This window comes from Sinohyriopsis cumingii, chromosome 4 (assembly GCF_028554795.1).
Source record: "Sinohyriopsis cumingii isolate HCF-2022 chromosome 4, ASM2855479v2, whole genome shotgun sequence".
In the NCBI taxonomy this organism is placed as follows: domain Eukaryota; kingdom Metazoa; phylum Mollusca; class Bivalvia; order Unionida; family Unionidae; genus Sinohyriopsis; species Sinohyriopsis cumingii.
The window spans coordinates 117501761-117518658 of NC_142964.1; the positions used below are offsets into that span (position 1 = coordinate 117501761).

The 16898-nt window shown below is 36.2% G+C and overlaps 1 protein-coding gene across 1 annotated transcript in view; it reads right to left on the reverse strand.

The window, feature by feature from the left end:
• LOC149801964 (alpha-1-macroglobulin-like) overlaps window positions 1-16898 on the reverse strand; it is a 146424-nt gene that overhangs the window by 115120 nt on the left and 14406 nt on the right. The window contains exons 4-10 of the mRNA XM_089956362.1: window positions 16102-16154; window positions 13876-13948; window positions 12839-12952; window positions 10856-10940; window positions 8328-8442; window positions 5037-5151; window positions 2556-2671 (exon numbers count right to left, since the gene is read on the reverse strand). Coding sequence (XP_089812488.1) covers window positions 2556-2671; window positions 5037-5151; window positions 8328-8442; window positions 10856-10940; window positions 12839-12952; window positions 13876-13948; window positions 16102-16154 — 671 coding nt within the window. The remainder of the gene's footprint in view (window positions 1-2555; window positions 2672-5036; window positions 5152-8327; window positions 8443-10855; window positions 10941-12838; window positions 12953-13875; window positions 13949-16101; window positions 16155-16898) is intronic.

A 16898-nucleotide genomic window follows, 5' to 3' on the forward strand; every position in this document is an offset into this window, starting at 1 on the left:
AAATATACAAAGCTGGAGTATGTTCATATAAAACTTTCTGTATGACAGTATATTGCAAATAAAAATGATCATTTGAAAACACATTCACTAAAGTGTAACTGACAATCTTTTCACCAGCTCGGGTTACAAAATTATCCTTACTATTTACCCGCAGACATCAATGATCCTTTGTATTAATTGTAACTACAGATGCCAAACACATAGAAGCCCTGGTGGGGAATAAACACAACTGGCAGCAAGCAGTTAACTCCTTCTTTGAACCTACCAACAGGACATCAAAGACAAAAGATGATTTTTTTATTAAAAAGCCGATCTCAGAAGTCGACATTGGTTACTTTTTTGTGGTAACGGATATCAATACAATGGTTATTGTATTGCAAAGTAAGCCAACATCGGAAGCTGACTGGATTCTGCAAAGTGAGCTGAAATTTTTTTATTATACAAAAATGACAGAGATATGGAAGCAAACTTGGGTTCCTTTTCAACTGTATTCATGGCAATTATAAAAATTAATTGAAACAATGGAACAACATTTGAAGTGACACAATATAGTGCTTTGTGCACATATGTTGATAACCCAGCATCACGCAGAATATTTGGAGAAAATAAAATCATGTAATGAATTCGTGAAGGCCAGAAGAGAAGCAAACGATTTCGCAAACGAGAGGGAAATAATCAACCAATATATTAAAGACAACTGTCATTCACGCATGGCACAGTGTTAGGTTCAAAAGAGCCAAGAATAATTTATATCCAGGTCTACTGTATGACAGTATCTCGCAAATAAAAATCATTATTTGAAAACACATTCACTTGAGTGCAAGTGACAATCTTTCCGCAGACATCAGTGCACCTTTGTAATAATTATTACTACAAATGCCAAGCGCATTGAAGCCCTGGTGGCAAATAAACACAGCTGGCAGCCAACAGTAACTTCTTTGAACTTACCAACAGGACATCAAAGACAAAGGTTATTTTTATTACAAAGCAAGCCAACTTTGGACTTGGAAGCCAAATTTTGTGAAACAATGGAACAGATTCTAAAGTTTACAATATGGTGCTGTGTACATTGATGACCCAGCATCATCCAGAAGATTTGGAGAAAATAAAATCATGTAATGAATTCGTGAAGGCCAGAAGAGAAACAGATCATTTCACCGACAATATGATCATTAACATGGATGAAACTCTTGTGTACTTTGATCGCATTCCTGGATGGACTAACGAAAAGATGGGTGTCAAAAGTGTGAGAATTAGCCAGACTAGTGCAGGGTTAAAAAAATCTGACTTTTGTCCTTGCAGTTTCCACTTCAGGTGGTGTGTTGTTTCTAATATTTTTTCAAGGTATGAGAAAGCTAAAAATATATTCATGTACCAAAAGAATAGATCGTATGTGTGCAGAGAAGGGTTGTGTTGATGAGATGCTGCTGCAGTGGATTAAAGAGTTTTATCTCAATTACACAATTTCTGACATGTAATTTTGTAATGATTTAAAAGGTGTCCCACAACTTACAACTCTAAAAAAACAAAGTGTCCCAGAACATACAGTGCACAAAAAAATTTTAAAATTAATTTATGGTGTCCCAACATATACGGTAAATATGGTACATTTAATTTTCATTGCAAAATTAGTAATTCAATTAACTTTAATACCATTCACTTTAAATTAGCAGTTTACAAATCAGAATTTGTTGTATTAGACAAAATATTTTCATTATTTTGCAGTCTTCATTAAAAACAAATTTTATAAAATTTTGTTTATGTGAAATTGCATTAATGCAAAGTTCATGCAAATTGACAAAAACCTGTACTGGTAATACATTTCCATGCAAACACTGCTTATACAAACATGTATAACAAAATTAAAATCAAGATGTGTTGTTATTTCCAGCTCAATGAATTCTAATGTTCTACATTGTAAATATAAAAGAGACTTGCTTTCATAACTTATGTGGTGATACATGGTTTATCAATTTAAAACCATTGTGAAGAAAAATAGAGACAAATCATTAACTCAAAGACTGAGCCTCAAAGTTAAATTTTTTGCAAATGTTTAAAAAATAAACCATACATGACATTAATCTCTACCATATGTGTTCGCTTGTAAGTTCAGTCCAACTGCAAACTGCACAGACCCAGATCTGCTATTGCATACTGCACTGGCAGATCTGGGTCTGTGCAGTTTGTTAGGGGTAATCAGTGGAACAAACAACACATACTGATTTGCCAGAGTATTGTGCAATGGTAAATCAGGATCTATGTTTTTTGCAGATGGACTTGTCTAAGAGAAGCAAATACATATGGTAAATGTTAAACTCCATAAATGCACTAACAAAGTTATACAGTGTAATGAACACGTGATCTAATTTTCCTCCTGTTCATCTTAATCTTGATTTGTCTGCAACTTGTTTTTGATGACCACCAATGCCTGTATATACAACAACTGTGTTCAAGTGGCATATGATATCTGAAAACAGATTACAAAACCAAAATGTGAATCCTTGAACAACAATTTCAGAAAAACTTAAGTCCAAAATAGAGAAATATTAACTTACTTTGCCTTTGTATGGGAATCCTGGCTTGAAATAACCATCAGACTCATCACTAATTTCAATTTTCAATGGATCATTGGTCAGGGGAGGGCCAGTAGATGTTCCATTTAGTTCTATACCTGTAAATGGACAAATATAAAGATGAAAAAATTGTAGTGAAATTATCATCATTACTTGGATAAAATGAATGTTGTTAACAAATGATTTAGTTGTAAAAGACTGCCTATTCCCAATTTTGTTTACAACGATAATCTCAGTTGGTAAAATAAAGTTGTGTGGACATTTGTTGTAGAGTTAAACTGAAATTTGTTCATAACAAGCAGATCTATATTTTTTGTCCACACTGGTTTTGCTAACAGTGCCATGATACCTAGCAAGTAAGCTACCCAACAGAATAAATTACACTGGTGATTCGAATGCTTTCTGTTACTTAAGGTGATATTTTCAAACATTGGGTTTTTTTTCTGACAAAAATTTAAATCAGTGCTTGTTAAATAAACTAAACCTTAAATAAGTCTTAACTTGACTGAAGATTAAAATTATCAGATCCCCAATTACACTTCAGCAAATGACCAGATCACCCATTACACATTCTTCAAAAGGACCTTTACCTTTTACACCTGTTGCTATTGAATTCCTTTCCCTTTCATATCTAATACTAATGTATCAAAACAAAAGGGTACATGTAGTTAATGCTTCCAGCAAATTATGTATGTAGCTACTGCCCATCTACATTACACTGTTTATTGATGTTTCAGGCTGTAATAAATCCATTTCTAGTGATTCATATTTCAGGCTGTAATAAAGCCATTGCTAGTTACTGAGGTTTCAGGCTGTAATAAATCCATTGCTTGTTATAGGGGTTTCAGGGTGTAATATTAAATCCATTGCTAGTTATTGAGGTTTCAGGGAGTAATATTAAATCCATTGCTAGTTCCTTTTTTTTCAAGTGTAGATGCTGCTGTATGTCTATCTCTGTCACACTTGTTGGAGTTGGATGCTTGCCAACAATATACACCTGCACCAGCAACTCATCTGGTTTTACATATCTTGTTACAGACTTAAATACCAGTTCTGCAGGCTTCCTGCTTTTAACTACCTTACAGTGGTGGTTATTATTATGATTATTATTATTTCTTGTCACACTTGCTTCCTACCTCATGTGAACTCACTACATACAGTCATTTTCTTGCACATCTATTAACTGCATTGCACCTGCTATATATGAAGCAATTACTTATAGGTCAAATATGTTTCCTAGCTATATCTGGCCTTTTTCTACATGCTTGCTACCTGCAGTTGAGCTGTACCACCCCATTTCTAAAACTCTTTCTTGTTATCGAGTGTCTAATGACACGGTACGGCTACTACAACATGACAATGGATGCGACACGGTACTGCTACTACAACATGACGATGGATGCAACACGGTACTGCTTCTACAACATGACGATGGATGCAACACGGTACTGCTACTACAACATGACGATGGATGCAGCACGGTACTGCTACTACAACATGATGATGGATGCAACACGGTACTGCTACTACAACATGACGATGGATGTAACATGGTACTGTTACTACAACATGACGATGGATGTAACATGGTACTGCTACTACAACATGATGGATGTAACACGGTACTGCTACTACAACATGATGGATGTAACACGTTACTGCTACTACAACATGATGGATGTAACACGGTACTGCTACTACAACATGACGATGGATGTAACACGGTAGTGCTACTACAACATGACGATGGATGTAACACGGTACTGCTACTACAACATGATGGATGTAACATGGTACTGCTACTACAACATGATGGATGTAACACGGTACTGCTACTACAACATGACGATGGATGTAACATGGTACTGCTACTACAACATGATGATGGATGTAACACGGTACTGCTACTACAACATGATGGATGTAACACGGTACTGCTACTACAACATGATGGATGTAACACGGTACTGCTACTACAACATGACGATGGATGTAACATGGTACTGCTACTACAACATGATGATGGATATAACAGTACTGCTACTACAACATGATGATGGATATAACACAGTACTGCTACAGACCCCATGACTAAATGTAAACAAATGTATTTTAATTGGTTTATCAAATGTATTACAATGGGGGGTTGAAAGAAAACAACATGAAGCAAAGTATTATGTTTGTTTCCTTTTAAAACATTATTATTTGAAATATTTTGATCATTTCTGCTTTACCACAGTTCAGTACACACATGGTTTTCATTATACCATGGTTTGGGACATAATGTTATTATCACTATACTGTGGTTTGGAAAATAAACTTGTCATGGTTACTTATCCCAACTAATGTGCTAAAAGAATGGAAAGCTGTATAGTTGTTACTCCTGTTTTACACCTGCATTACAAATGTTGTAACATGAGAGCTACCAGCATTATATATGTACATACACTAATTTTCACCCACCTGTGGCTGTCTCACGCACTGTAGCACTGATCTTCAAGGATCCCCAAGTGGGATAGCCCTGTACTCCCAGTTTCAGTTCGGAGGGCGAAATAGAGAAAGAATGGCAACCATCAAACTGAAAACAAAATACAACTTCATGATGACTATCATCCTCAATATTGATTGACACAAAAATAAATAACTCAGAATGAAGGTTTGGACAAATCTAGATTTTATAAGTGCACTAAATATTTGTGAACAAGTAACCTAGTTATTTAAATAACATTTTGGAGATCAAAAATCTAATTTTCACCAACAAACATAACCACTTTCTTACACGCAACAGAAGATGTTTTATATTAAATAATGTTAACATGGGGGAAAAAATCAAACCATTCCCTCTAAGCACTCTGCTTGAAAATATACATTTTAGTTTGTTCAGCTTAGCATCAGAAAAAATATCCACATCAATGAATTTTCAAGTGTAGCTAAAATTACATAATTTCGGTCAGAAATGATTTCAACACCATTTGTATCGACATGCACAACAATACCACTCATTTGAAACACACTAAGAAAAGAGTTGTCTGTTTACATGTAACCTGCCTTGTAGGTCCTGGAGTGATAGAAAAGCACATTATCAAAACAGGATTGAGCAGTTATGGGAGCCATGCGGCACCCAAACATTATCTGCATCATCTAGTTTTCTTTACACTTATTTTAAAATTCTGCTTAATGTCTGTTTATGCTATGATTTGCCTAATGAGCAGACAATGTTTATTACCTGTGGCATGCCAGATATGCAGTATTTGCAATGCAAAACTGAACTTCAGTGATAACTACTTAGGTATGTACACTGCAACAGTCTTGACCCTTCAATATTTACTTAGGTATATACACTGCAACATGCATTAACAGTCCTGTTCTTTCAATAACTACTTCGGAATGTACACTGCAAATTGCATAACAGTCCCATCCCTTCAGTAATTACTTAGGTTTGTATACTGCAACATGAATAACAGTCATATAACTTCAAAAACTACTTCTCATATCCAACAGTTTGATTCACCCTTCTACCTGTTGTGCTATTCATTTTTCTTCTCACTACCAGCCACCCCTCTTCGACAAATGCATTTATCCCCATACCTGCTAAGAAGAATGTCACAAATATAATCCATGCAGCGAAATCAGCACACTATACTACTAAGATCATGGAAAGTTCCAGTTGCAAAGAGCTCTTCAAGATTACTAACAAGCTAATGTCAAGGAACAAATCAACACCACTTCCAACTACCTTCTCTCCAGTCGACTTTCCAGTCATGTTTGCAAATTTCTTCTGTGACAAAGTACAAACCATTAGAGATAAACTTGACACCACAATTTCAATTGACTCATCGTCACCATACAGTTGGGATACAGAATTTGAGCGGCAACTATTAGCAGCATTTGAACCTGTCTCTATGGATTTCGTACATACAATCCTGATGAAGAGTGCACCAAAGTCATGTGAACTTGATCCAATTCCAACATCACTGCTGCTTGAGTGCTTAGATCCAGTATTGCCTTCACTAACGGATGATTTTAATACCTCTCTCTCATCCGGGAATTACCATCATTTTTCAGAACTGCCACTGTAAAACCTCTGCTGAAGAAACCAACACTAGACCATAACAATTTAAAGAACTACCACCCAGTTTCTAATCTCCCATTCATATCAAAAATCTTAGAAAAGGTTGTTCTATCCCAGCTTGTATCTCATCTAAATTCAAAGTCTTTTTAGCAATGTACAATCTGCATATCGCCCTTGCCACAGTACTGAAACTGCCCTTCTAAAAGTAGTTAATGACATTCTCTCTGCGTTGGATAGCGGAAAGATCACAGTCCGCACCCTCCTTGATTTGTCTGCAGCATTTTGCACAATAGACCATGATATATTACTTCACCATCTCCAGCATGTATTTGGCATTCATGATACAGCCTTACTGTCGTTCAAGTCCTACTTGGTCAACAGGACACAAATTTTATCTGCAAATGGAATACACTCCAGCCCAATTGATCTATGTTGTGGTGTTCCAGAAGGGTCTGTTCTTGGACCTGTTCTCTTCATTCTATACACTCAGTCGCTCTCAAGTGTCATAGATCATCATCCAGTGTCTCACCAATTGTACGCTGATGACACCCAAATATACAAATCTAGCCACCCAACTGAAGTTAATGCTACCATCCAAGGTGTAGAGAGGTGCATTTATGATGTGAAATCATGGATGACATGTAACAAGCTGAAGATGAATGATGATAAAACTGAGGACATTCTGATCACAACACAAAGACTTTCTCATTCACATCCTTTACCTCAAACAATAAATATCAGCAACACCAACATTAAATTCACACAATCAGTACGAAACCTAGGTGTTACTCTGGACAGTACTCTCACATTGCACCAACATGTCATGAACATATGCAAGGCTGCATATCTCGAGCTGAGACGCATCAGCTCCATTCGCAAATATCTTTCAGCTGATGTCACTAAAACACTTGTGTGTTCATTAGTACTTTCAAGACTGGACTATTGTAACTCAATTCTGTCTGGATCATCTCAATATCTGCTCCAGAAACTTCAAAACACAGCTGTTCGGATCATACTTAGAGTACCACGATCAGAGCACACCTCCCCGCTGCTCTGTACCCTACACTGGCTATCCATTCGATCCAGAATCAAACACAAAATTTGTTCTCTGTGCAACATTTCACTGTCGGACTCTAGTCCAACATAACTCTCCGACCTCACCCATGTGTACACACCAGCAAGATACTTACGCTCCTCTTCTGACTATCGTATACTCATTATTCCCACTATGAAAACAACATCATATGGGCTGCGTTCTTTTGCATACCAGGGCCCAGCAACGTGGAATGAATTGCCCACTGAATTTAGACACAAAGACACAGTGATACCATTCAAGAGTGCTCTCAAAACTCACTTATTTCGACTGCAAGAACAAACTTAAAGACCTAATAATGTTTCCTACCTGAAATATCCTCAGCTTGTTTTTTATTTCTGTAATATTATTATGTTTTTTTTATCTTATAGGTGTTGTCTAATGTTATAAAGCGCTTAGAGCTTCTAAAGATTAGGCGCTATACAAGGTCCTCATTATTATTATTATTATTATTTGAGAGACTGCCCTTACAGTGAAGTAATTTCAATAATGAAACAGCATTCATTCCAAAAAAAGGATTCAAATCTATACCCATTTTATGAAGGACTGCACTATAATGGGGGTGTTTTATAGTAAGGGTTCAACTTACATTTGTCTCTATAACGTCAACACAAGGTCGCTCAGGATAGTAGGATGGGTAATACTCTGGGCCAAAGCAAACTTTCATGGTCAAGGAACCCTTCACTGGCTGACCATAGGTATAGCTATATATATATAAATGTAACATGAATTAGTATATTCTTAATATTAATTTCATTAACATGTGTTACTTAATTGCCTTGCAATTAATCATAACTAGAAATTCTCAACAGCAGCTGAGTACATCATCAATAATGTTTCCTTAAGATTTTTTGAGTGGATTGTACTTGATGAAATATGGGCAACTACCTTATACATTCACTTACAAATGCAAATTGCATAGAACCATATCTGCCATCACATAATAAGTGGAACAAACAACATGAGCAACAGCAGACTGAGGCCCCAGGTGGCTGATTGGTCTAAACCACACACCTTTACTGATCACTGCCAGGTGGCAGAGTGGTCTAAGGTGCTCACCTTTACAGATCACACAAATCTCACCACTGTCAATGTGGATTCGTGTCTCAGACTCAGCCAATGTGGGTATGTGAGAAAGCTTGCCAGTAGCTTCCAAAGGGTTGTTGGTTCTTACTGGGGCTTTCCTGGGTTCTTCCTTTACCTGTAATACTGGCCACCATGTGTAGTCTATCTTGTGCTGAGAAATGGCTTTAAACCAAAAGTAATACAAGCAGCAGATCAGGATCAAAGTTGTTTGCAACTGGACTCAACTTATAATGTATATAAGATGGTCAAGAATGTTACTCACTCCCAACTATGAGCCACTAATATATTTTGGCTTGTAACATTGGGTTATATTCATGATTTTGTTGGATTCTGGGTGGCAGAGTGGTCTAAGGTGCTCACCTTCATAGATCACCACTGTTAAGGTTTGAGTCTCAGCGTGGCCAATGTGGGCATGTGACAAAGCTTGTCAGTATCTTCCTGCAGGTCTTCCCCCACCAAATGTACTTACTGCCATGCATAGCCTATAACGTACTGAACATAGCATTAAGCCTACAAAACAAATCAATCATGATTTCATGAAGGGAATATTGATTTATGCAATAAATAAATCTTGCTTATTAGGAAAATACAGACAAATCCATATAATCAGTTCATTTATTGTGTGTGCATGTGCATTTATATCTACATAAACAAACATTAGATACATGTATAATGTCTTTATAGAACACAAATGACCCACCAGCCCTTCTTCTGCAACACAAGAATTTTCTTCCAGATTACCTTAAATGCAAAACATAAATGTCTGTTAGCACAAATATAGGTAACTACAACCAAGTTCTGTTACACAAGTGTTGACCTCACCAAAAAGATACACATCAAGTTACACGACTCTGCAGTTAACAGTGTAACAATTTCACAAGTCAGTGAGGCACGAAATGTTCATCACAGTGCATCCTTTTTGGGGGAAGGGTGTTGCACTCACCATGATGCATCCAAAAACAAAGCTTCGAAATATTGCATTCAAAATTACATGAAAAACTGTCCTAAAGTCAAATCTTAAGCAAGGTATGATGAATAGATGGATGGATGAACATGGCAATAATAAATGTCCTTTCCAGACTGTTGGTAGGGCATACAAACAGACATCGAATTACATAAGCAAAATTCGATTATCTCTCAACTACAGTATATTGTAATGTGTACTGCTCATGGATCTTTAAACTGCCTCCAATGTCTGAGATATCTGGCATATGTATCATGCCAGTCCATATACATATACTATACATACATAATTATAACTGGAGTCCAACTGCAAACATTATAGACCCTGATCTGCTGTTGAATAATGCATTGGCAGATTGGGGTTGATTCTGTCTGTACTACTGACTGCTTCTAACACCAGCATTGACCCAAATCGACTGGTGCATTAGAAAACAGCAGAACTGGGTCTGTGGCATTTAATTTTGGAAACAATTTGGGCAAATAAGTACAGCACAAAAAGCAAAGAACATTTTAACTTCTCTTGTAATTTCAAGACAGTGATGCTATATTATCTCAAAATAACTGATTTGGAAGACATGTGATGGCCAAGAGTAGGATATGAATTGCAAAACATAAAACACCGAGTCATTTTTATTGTGATATATATTTTAAATGAAGTGCAGATACCCCAATTACAAATCAGGTTTCAGTAACTCAGTACATATATTTTGCTACTGCAAAACAGAAGCTCTTAGCATGTCAACTCTAGAATGCATCTCCAACACTGTTTTTGACAGCAATATTTAAAATTTAATTTGTTCATACAACTTGACAAAAGAGAATGATTAAGCATGTCAAGTTTAGATTCATTCTCAATTAATTGTTCACATAATAATCTACATGATTTGTGAAAATGTGATTTGTGCATATGCTTACAGTTGCAATATTTGTGATACTGATCCCATGAATGTTTAATATTGCTTACATCAACATTCAAATGGATAATGAGATGAATGTATGGCTGTTCAATAAAGCTAAGTTGACCTATTGACCTTGACTGTAAACATATCTTCTCAACTAGAATCTTACTCTGCACAAACTTTTCCACTGATGGATGTTGTTGTTGGTAAAAGGTACTTGGGTGGCGTTATTTTCACTTCAAATTTTGGAAGCACTGAAATAAACAAAGTTAAAAATTAACAGGTTATAAAATTCTAAACTCCAATTATAAAACAATCCACAAAAACCAGAGCCTGAAACTATCATAAGATACTGATAATCTGTGTAGAAAAATAACACAAGTGTTCAGTAAAATGCAGTGTCTCACCTGTGAATAACTTTATGATGCTGATTATGCAGGTGAGAAAGGTAATCCTAGCATATAAGTTTACAAACAATAAATATGCACTAATATTCTACAACATATTAAGTTCAACACATCCAATTTCCCTGGGCTGTATTCAGGCATTCATTTTCTCATCTATTCACCTTTGTGTAGCATTGTACCAAATATAATCATCTTGCCTCAAAGTGCAGGTGTACTTGAAACTGACCTTTAACATGTACTCATGTTATATGGTTGACCATGGAGATCCAATCAATGAATCTCTTGAAGTAAAACTTCTATGAAGGAACTATTAATTTCTTCTTAAGACTTATCTTCATCCTTCTGACCTAAGATGTTTAGACCAGAAAATCTAAAATTTCTTTCTCGCTGCAAGTACAACACTGAACATTTAAAAATGAACAAGCCTCTTTCTTACTGAGAATGCAACTTCTTCAGTGGCCTAATGGTTAGAGCATCTGCCTTGGGTGCAGGTCACGGGTTTGAACATACCCACCCTGAGTCATACCAAAGACTTATAAAAATGATACTAACAGCTGCCACACTAGCACTCAATGTTAAGCTTAAGAATAGTGTTAGGACGGGTTGCCCTGGTGTCAGGATACTGTGACTGGGTGGGACATCATGCAACATGTATGTGGCATGATGCCCCAGTGCTAGACATCACTATAAGTTGTTACACTGCAGTCATTATAGCGATATGATTGAAAATTGTTGTTGCTGTTGTTGTAGGGTTTAATGCCATTTTTCAGCACATGATAGGCTATACATGGCGGCCAGAAATAATTGTGGAGGAAGAACCCGGGAAAACTTCGGAAAGAACCACTGACCCACGAGAAGCTATTGGCAAGCTTTCTCGCATACCCACATTGGCTGAATCTGAGACTCTAACCCATGCTGGCAGAGGTGAGATGGCAGTGATCCATAACAGAGAGCGCTTTAGACCACTCAGCCAATCGGGGCCCTGATACAACTGAAAAATTGTTTATGCTATATTAAAAGTTCAAATCATACACATGCGCATTCTATCCACAAACATTGGTAAAGAAACATGGTTGAAAAGTAACATTTTTGGGCAGAAATGATTTTTTCACTGTTCAGCCACAATGAGTTTTAACTTTCACCTTTAACCCCAAAACTTGACAGGTTTCTTCCTTCCTACAAGCGCAAGCCAACCACAAAGTTTGTGATGGAGATATAAAAAGATTTCATCAAGTCATAATCACCTAAAGTAGTGAGATATACACTGGCACCAGTAGTTAAAGAGTTAAATGTTTTTCTGTTTTTAATAATGATGGCTATATTCGACATTTGCTTCTGACTGGTATGTCAGTTGTTTTGAGCAGAGGCTGAAAATAGCAATCGTTGCCAGATAATGGACAGGCTTCTCCATATTTGGTAATGATGGCCATATTTAATGGCAGATTTGCATTATTTGTATAAACCTAAAAGGTGTTCATGTTAGGATGCTTTCAGTCAGAGTTTACGTCATGTCTGTTCATTGGTTTTGATGGAAGTCATCTAAAGATTTGCCTATTTTCAGTGCCCTTGTCAGTGACAGATTGGCATAACAACTAGAAAGCCATTTAAACCAGGATGCGCTGTGTAAAGTTGGGTTGAAATTCATCTAGCAATTGTAAATGGATGCTATGTGGACAATGGACAACTAATGAACAAAGAGTTATACCATGAAAATATGAATTCAACAAAACAAGATACACTCTTACCATACTCCTCCACCTTAAAGGACTGAACAGTGTCATCATCTGCTCCATAAGCCTTAATGTTCCAAGTTCCAAGTACCGGATCATCTGACAACTTCATCTCAAGACTCACCAGTCCTGTATTGGAATCATACATGTACAACATAAAGAACATCACAAACAGTGCATGTGTGAAATTAATAAATCCAGCCAGCAATCTAGAAAAACATCAGAATGTAAATAAAACTGTAAGACATAATTAATATGATATCCAGGACATTATCCTTGAAAATTTAGCAACTATTATACATACATCTTATACATGTATTCCAGCAATAATTCCTATATTCTGATATTTTTACACTAAAATTACTATACAATATACCATATATACTCAAGTCCAACTGCAAATATCATAGACCCTGATCTGCCAATGTAAAATGTACCTGCATAACATTGTCTATGTTGTAATATTCAATGCTCCTAACAAACTGGATTGATGCATACTGCCAGTGTGTTGTGACATCCGAGCTGGGTATTTGCAGGGTCTTGTAAGCAGGCATATACAGTAGTTTTCACACAAATTTCCTCCATTTAAAATTATATCAAATGTCTAGCAAGTAGTAATTTTACTGACTAGTGATAACAATGAGAAAATGCTATGGAATCATGGAACAAACCATATGACAATATTTCTACAAGGCTTTCAAAAATCAAAACTCTATAATCTTTAAAACTCACACCACAGTTACCTGCAGTCTAAAAAGTTTTAAAGTCATAAATAAAACCTATTGATTCCAAAAAGTAGTTGTAGGAATCAAAACCAGTCTGGAAACCTAGCCTTAGTAGAAGGTATCAAAACAAGTCAGAGAACCTTACCAATGAGCAACAGGTTATGGCCCTATGTCTTCTAAATCTTAACCTCTACACACTCCTTTTGGGGATACCTTTTGAACTGTACTTATACAAACAACTATTTGACCTTCTGAAATTTAATGAGATACATTTTCACTAGCTCATAGGGTCATGGGTTCAATGCTACAACACTGGGATTTACACACCTTTAGATGCATCAACATTCTTCCACTGCATAACCCGCACACCTCCTGGATTATCAATGGTAATCAGCTCAAACTGAAAGCAAGATGTTCATTGTTAAATTCTGCATCATAGAAGATTTATAAGCAGATAGGTAAAAACATGAATGAATCCATTTATAACCTATCCAGATTTAGCTAAGTCCAAGATATATCCTAGTACTGATCTAAATCAACATTTTGACAAACGCTTTGCATTTAATAAAGTTTTTCACAAAATAATAGAAATAGGGCATTCTCTGCTGGACCTAGTATTATGTAATTATAATGTAATTATAGTTCTGGAGAAATAGAGTGCATTCTCTGCAGGCCCCTAGTGTTATGTAATTATAGTTGTGTAGAAACACAGAAGTCTCTGCTGGCCCCTAGTGTTATGTAATTATAGTTGTGTAGAAACACAGAACAGTCTCTAATGGCCCCTAGTGTTATGTAATTATAGTTGTGTAGAAAAAAGAACGTTCTCTGCTGGCCCCTAGTGTTATGTAATTATAGTTGTGTAAAAAAAGAGAACATTCTCTGATGGCCACTAGTGTTATATAATAAAAGTAGTTGGTGGTTTCCAGGCAGAGAAAATGGGAACTAGGTGCCTTTCCTAAGGACAGACTGGGGCAGCCAACCCTAGATGACCTGGCCTAGTATCAAACCTGTGACCCTCGGATGAAGTGTCTGATAATTTACCAATTGTGCTACTGCAGGTGTGTTTTGTAACTAAAATTAATTCAGATTCATGTGATTCTTTGCTGGAAAGACATTAACAAGAGATATTATCAGTGGTGACCTTAACAAGAGTTATTATCAGTGGTGACATTAGCAAGAGATATTATCAGTGGTGACATTAACAAGAGACATTATCAGTGGTGACATTAACAAGAGATATTATCAGAGGTGACATTAACAAGAGATATTATCAGAGGTGACATTAGCAATAGATATTATCAAGGGGTTAAACACAGAGACCCCCATTCATAACTGGGCCTTAAACAGAAAAAACTTATTTCTGAAGACTAAATTTAGAAGTTGGACATTCAATGGTAACAACTCCCCTCAATGATACATGAAATGCTAAAAATACAATGCCTTCCAGATCTTATCAGTGTAACAGTGTATGATAAAGCTGGTCGAAATCCAACAGTCCTTAGTTATGCTGTGGAATCCAATGTCAAAGTCCATAACTCTTGTGGTATTCTTAAAATTTGAAGAACCTAAGTTTCATATGCATACAGATTTATGTCAAGTTTGGTTGAAATCCAACCATGCTTAACAAAGTAATGCTGTAGAAACCAGGGTCAGGAGGATGGGCAATCAGGGACCACGACTCACATAAAGTCACAGACCACTGGATTTACTACTAATAGCATGCAAACACAGGTAATGGAGATACACTGCATGTAAAAATGTGACAGAAAGAAGAAGGGTTCAACAGACAAATTTAATGAAAATAAATATCAAGGGCTGTAAGTCTTAACAATTGGTTAACTTATTGAAGAATCTGCTTGTGGAACTTGTCCTGCTCTTATTTTTTTTAATAGGCAGAAGTGTTGATTTTTTCACTGCCTTGAAGAGACTATATCTGCACTTGGCCACAGCTTCAATGACCTTGACAAGGATAAATTAAACTGATACCTATTGGTTTTCCTATTTTCTTTGTCATGCAAATGATCACTTGATGTTATGAAGAGTACCATTATGTACTTATGTCCATGACTGCTGTCTTATTAGGTTAACATAAAGCAGCTGACACAATAATAAAAGTTTCCTTGTCCACGTCTGCTGTGTTACGATGTTAACAAGAAACAACTGACAAAAGACTCCCTTTGTGTCCACACTTCCTTATATTTAACTAGAAAGTTAGACACTTTAAAATCAGAACAAAGTGAACATTAATTGTAATCTAAATATTGCTTTAAGTACAAACATATGGACATACACAAGGATGCCAAGCCGATTCCTAAACTGAGCTTTTAACAAGGATAGGCCCGACTTAAACAAGAAAGTTGAACATCAGGCCACAACCCAATCAGAAATTGGAGGCATGGCTGGGGGTACGTGGGGTGGAGAGAACATGCTATCAATATATCTAAATCTAATAGTAACTAGTTTTCGTTAGGGAATAGTTTCTGTTTAGTTTTTACTAATTTATGTTTTCTCTGCATGCAAAATATAAATTCCAATGCACCTGATATTACTTACCAGATCTGTTAGTGGTAAAAGTCTGTAGTCCATGCGAAGAATCCTAAACTTCACTGAAAAAAGTAAAAAGTTGCCATTTAAGATTTCTTCTGCATAATTATAAAAATTGAGAACAATTTATATTATATCATCAATTTTACTTTCATCATTATTACTGAAGCAATCCACTTCATTGTTTATTAATAAAAAACATAATAATATTACAAAAACAAACACCATGAAATTAGAAAAACATTAAAAAATAAAAAATATGCTGAGAATATTTCAGGTAGGAAACATTATTAGGTCTTTAAGTTTGTTCTTGCAGTCAAAATAAGTGAGTTTTGAGAGCCCTTTTCAATGCGATCACTATGTCTTTGTGTCTAATTTCAGTGGGCAATTCATTCCACATCGCTGGGCCCTGGTATGCAAAAGAACGCTGTCCATATGACTTTGTTTTCATAGTGGGAATAATGAGTAATACGATTGTCAGAAGAGGAGCGGAAGTATCTTGCTGGTGTGTACACATGGGTGAGGTCAAATAGGTATGCTGGACTAGAGTCCGACAGTGAAACGTAGCAAAGAGAACAAATTTTGTGTTTGTGTCTGGATCAAATGGATAGCCAGTGTAGGGTACAGAGCAGCGGGGAGGTGTGCTCTGATCGTGGTACACTAAGTATGATCCGAGCAGCTGTTTTTTTAAGTTTCTGGAGTAGATATTGAGATGAACCGGACAGAATTGAGTTACAATAGTCCAGTCTTGAAAGTACTAATGAATACACAAGTGTTTTAGTAGCATCAACTGAAAGATATTTGCG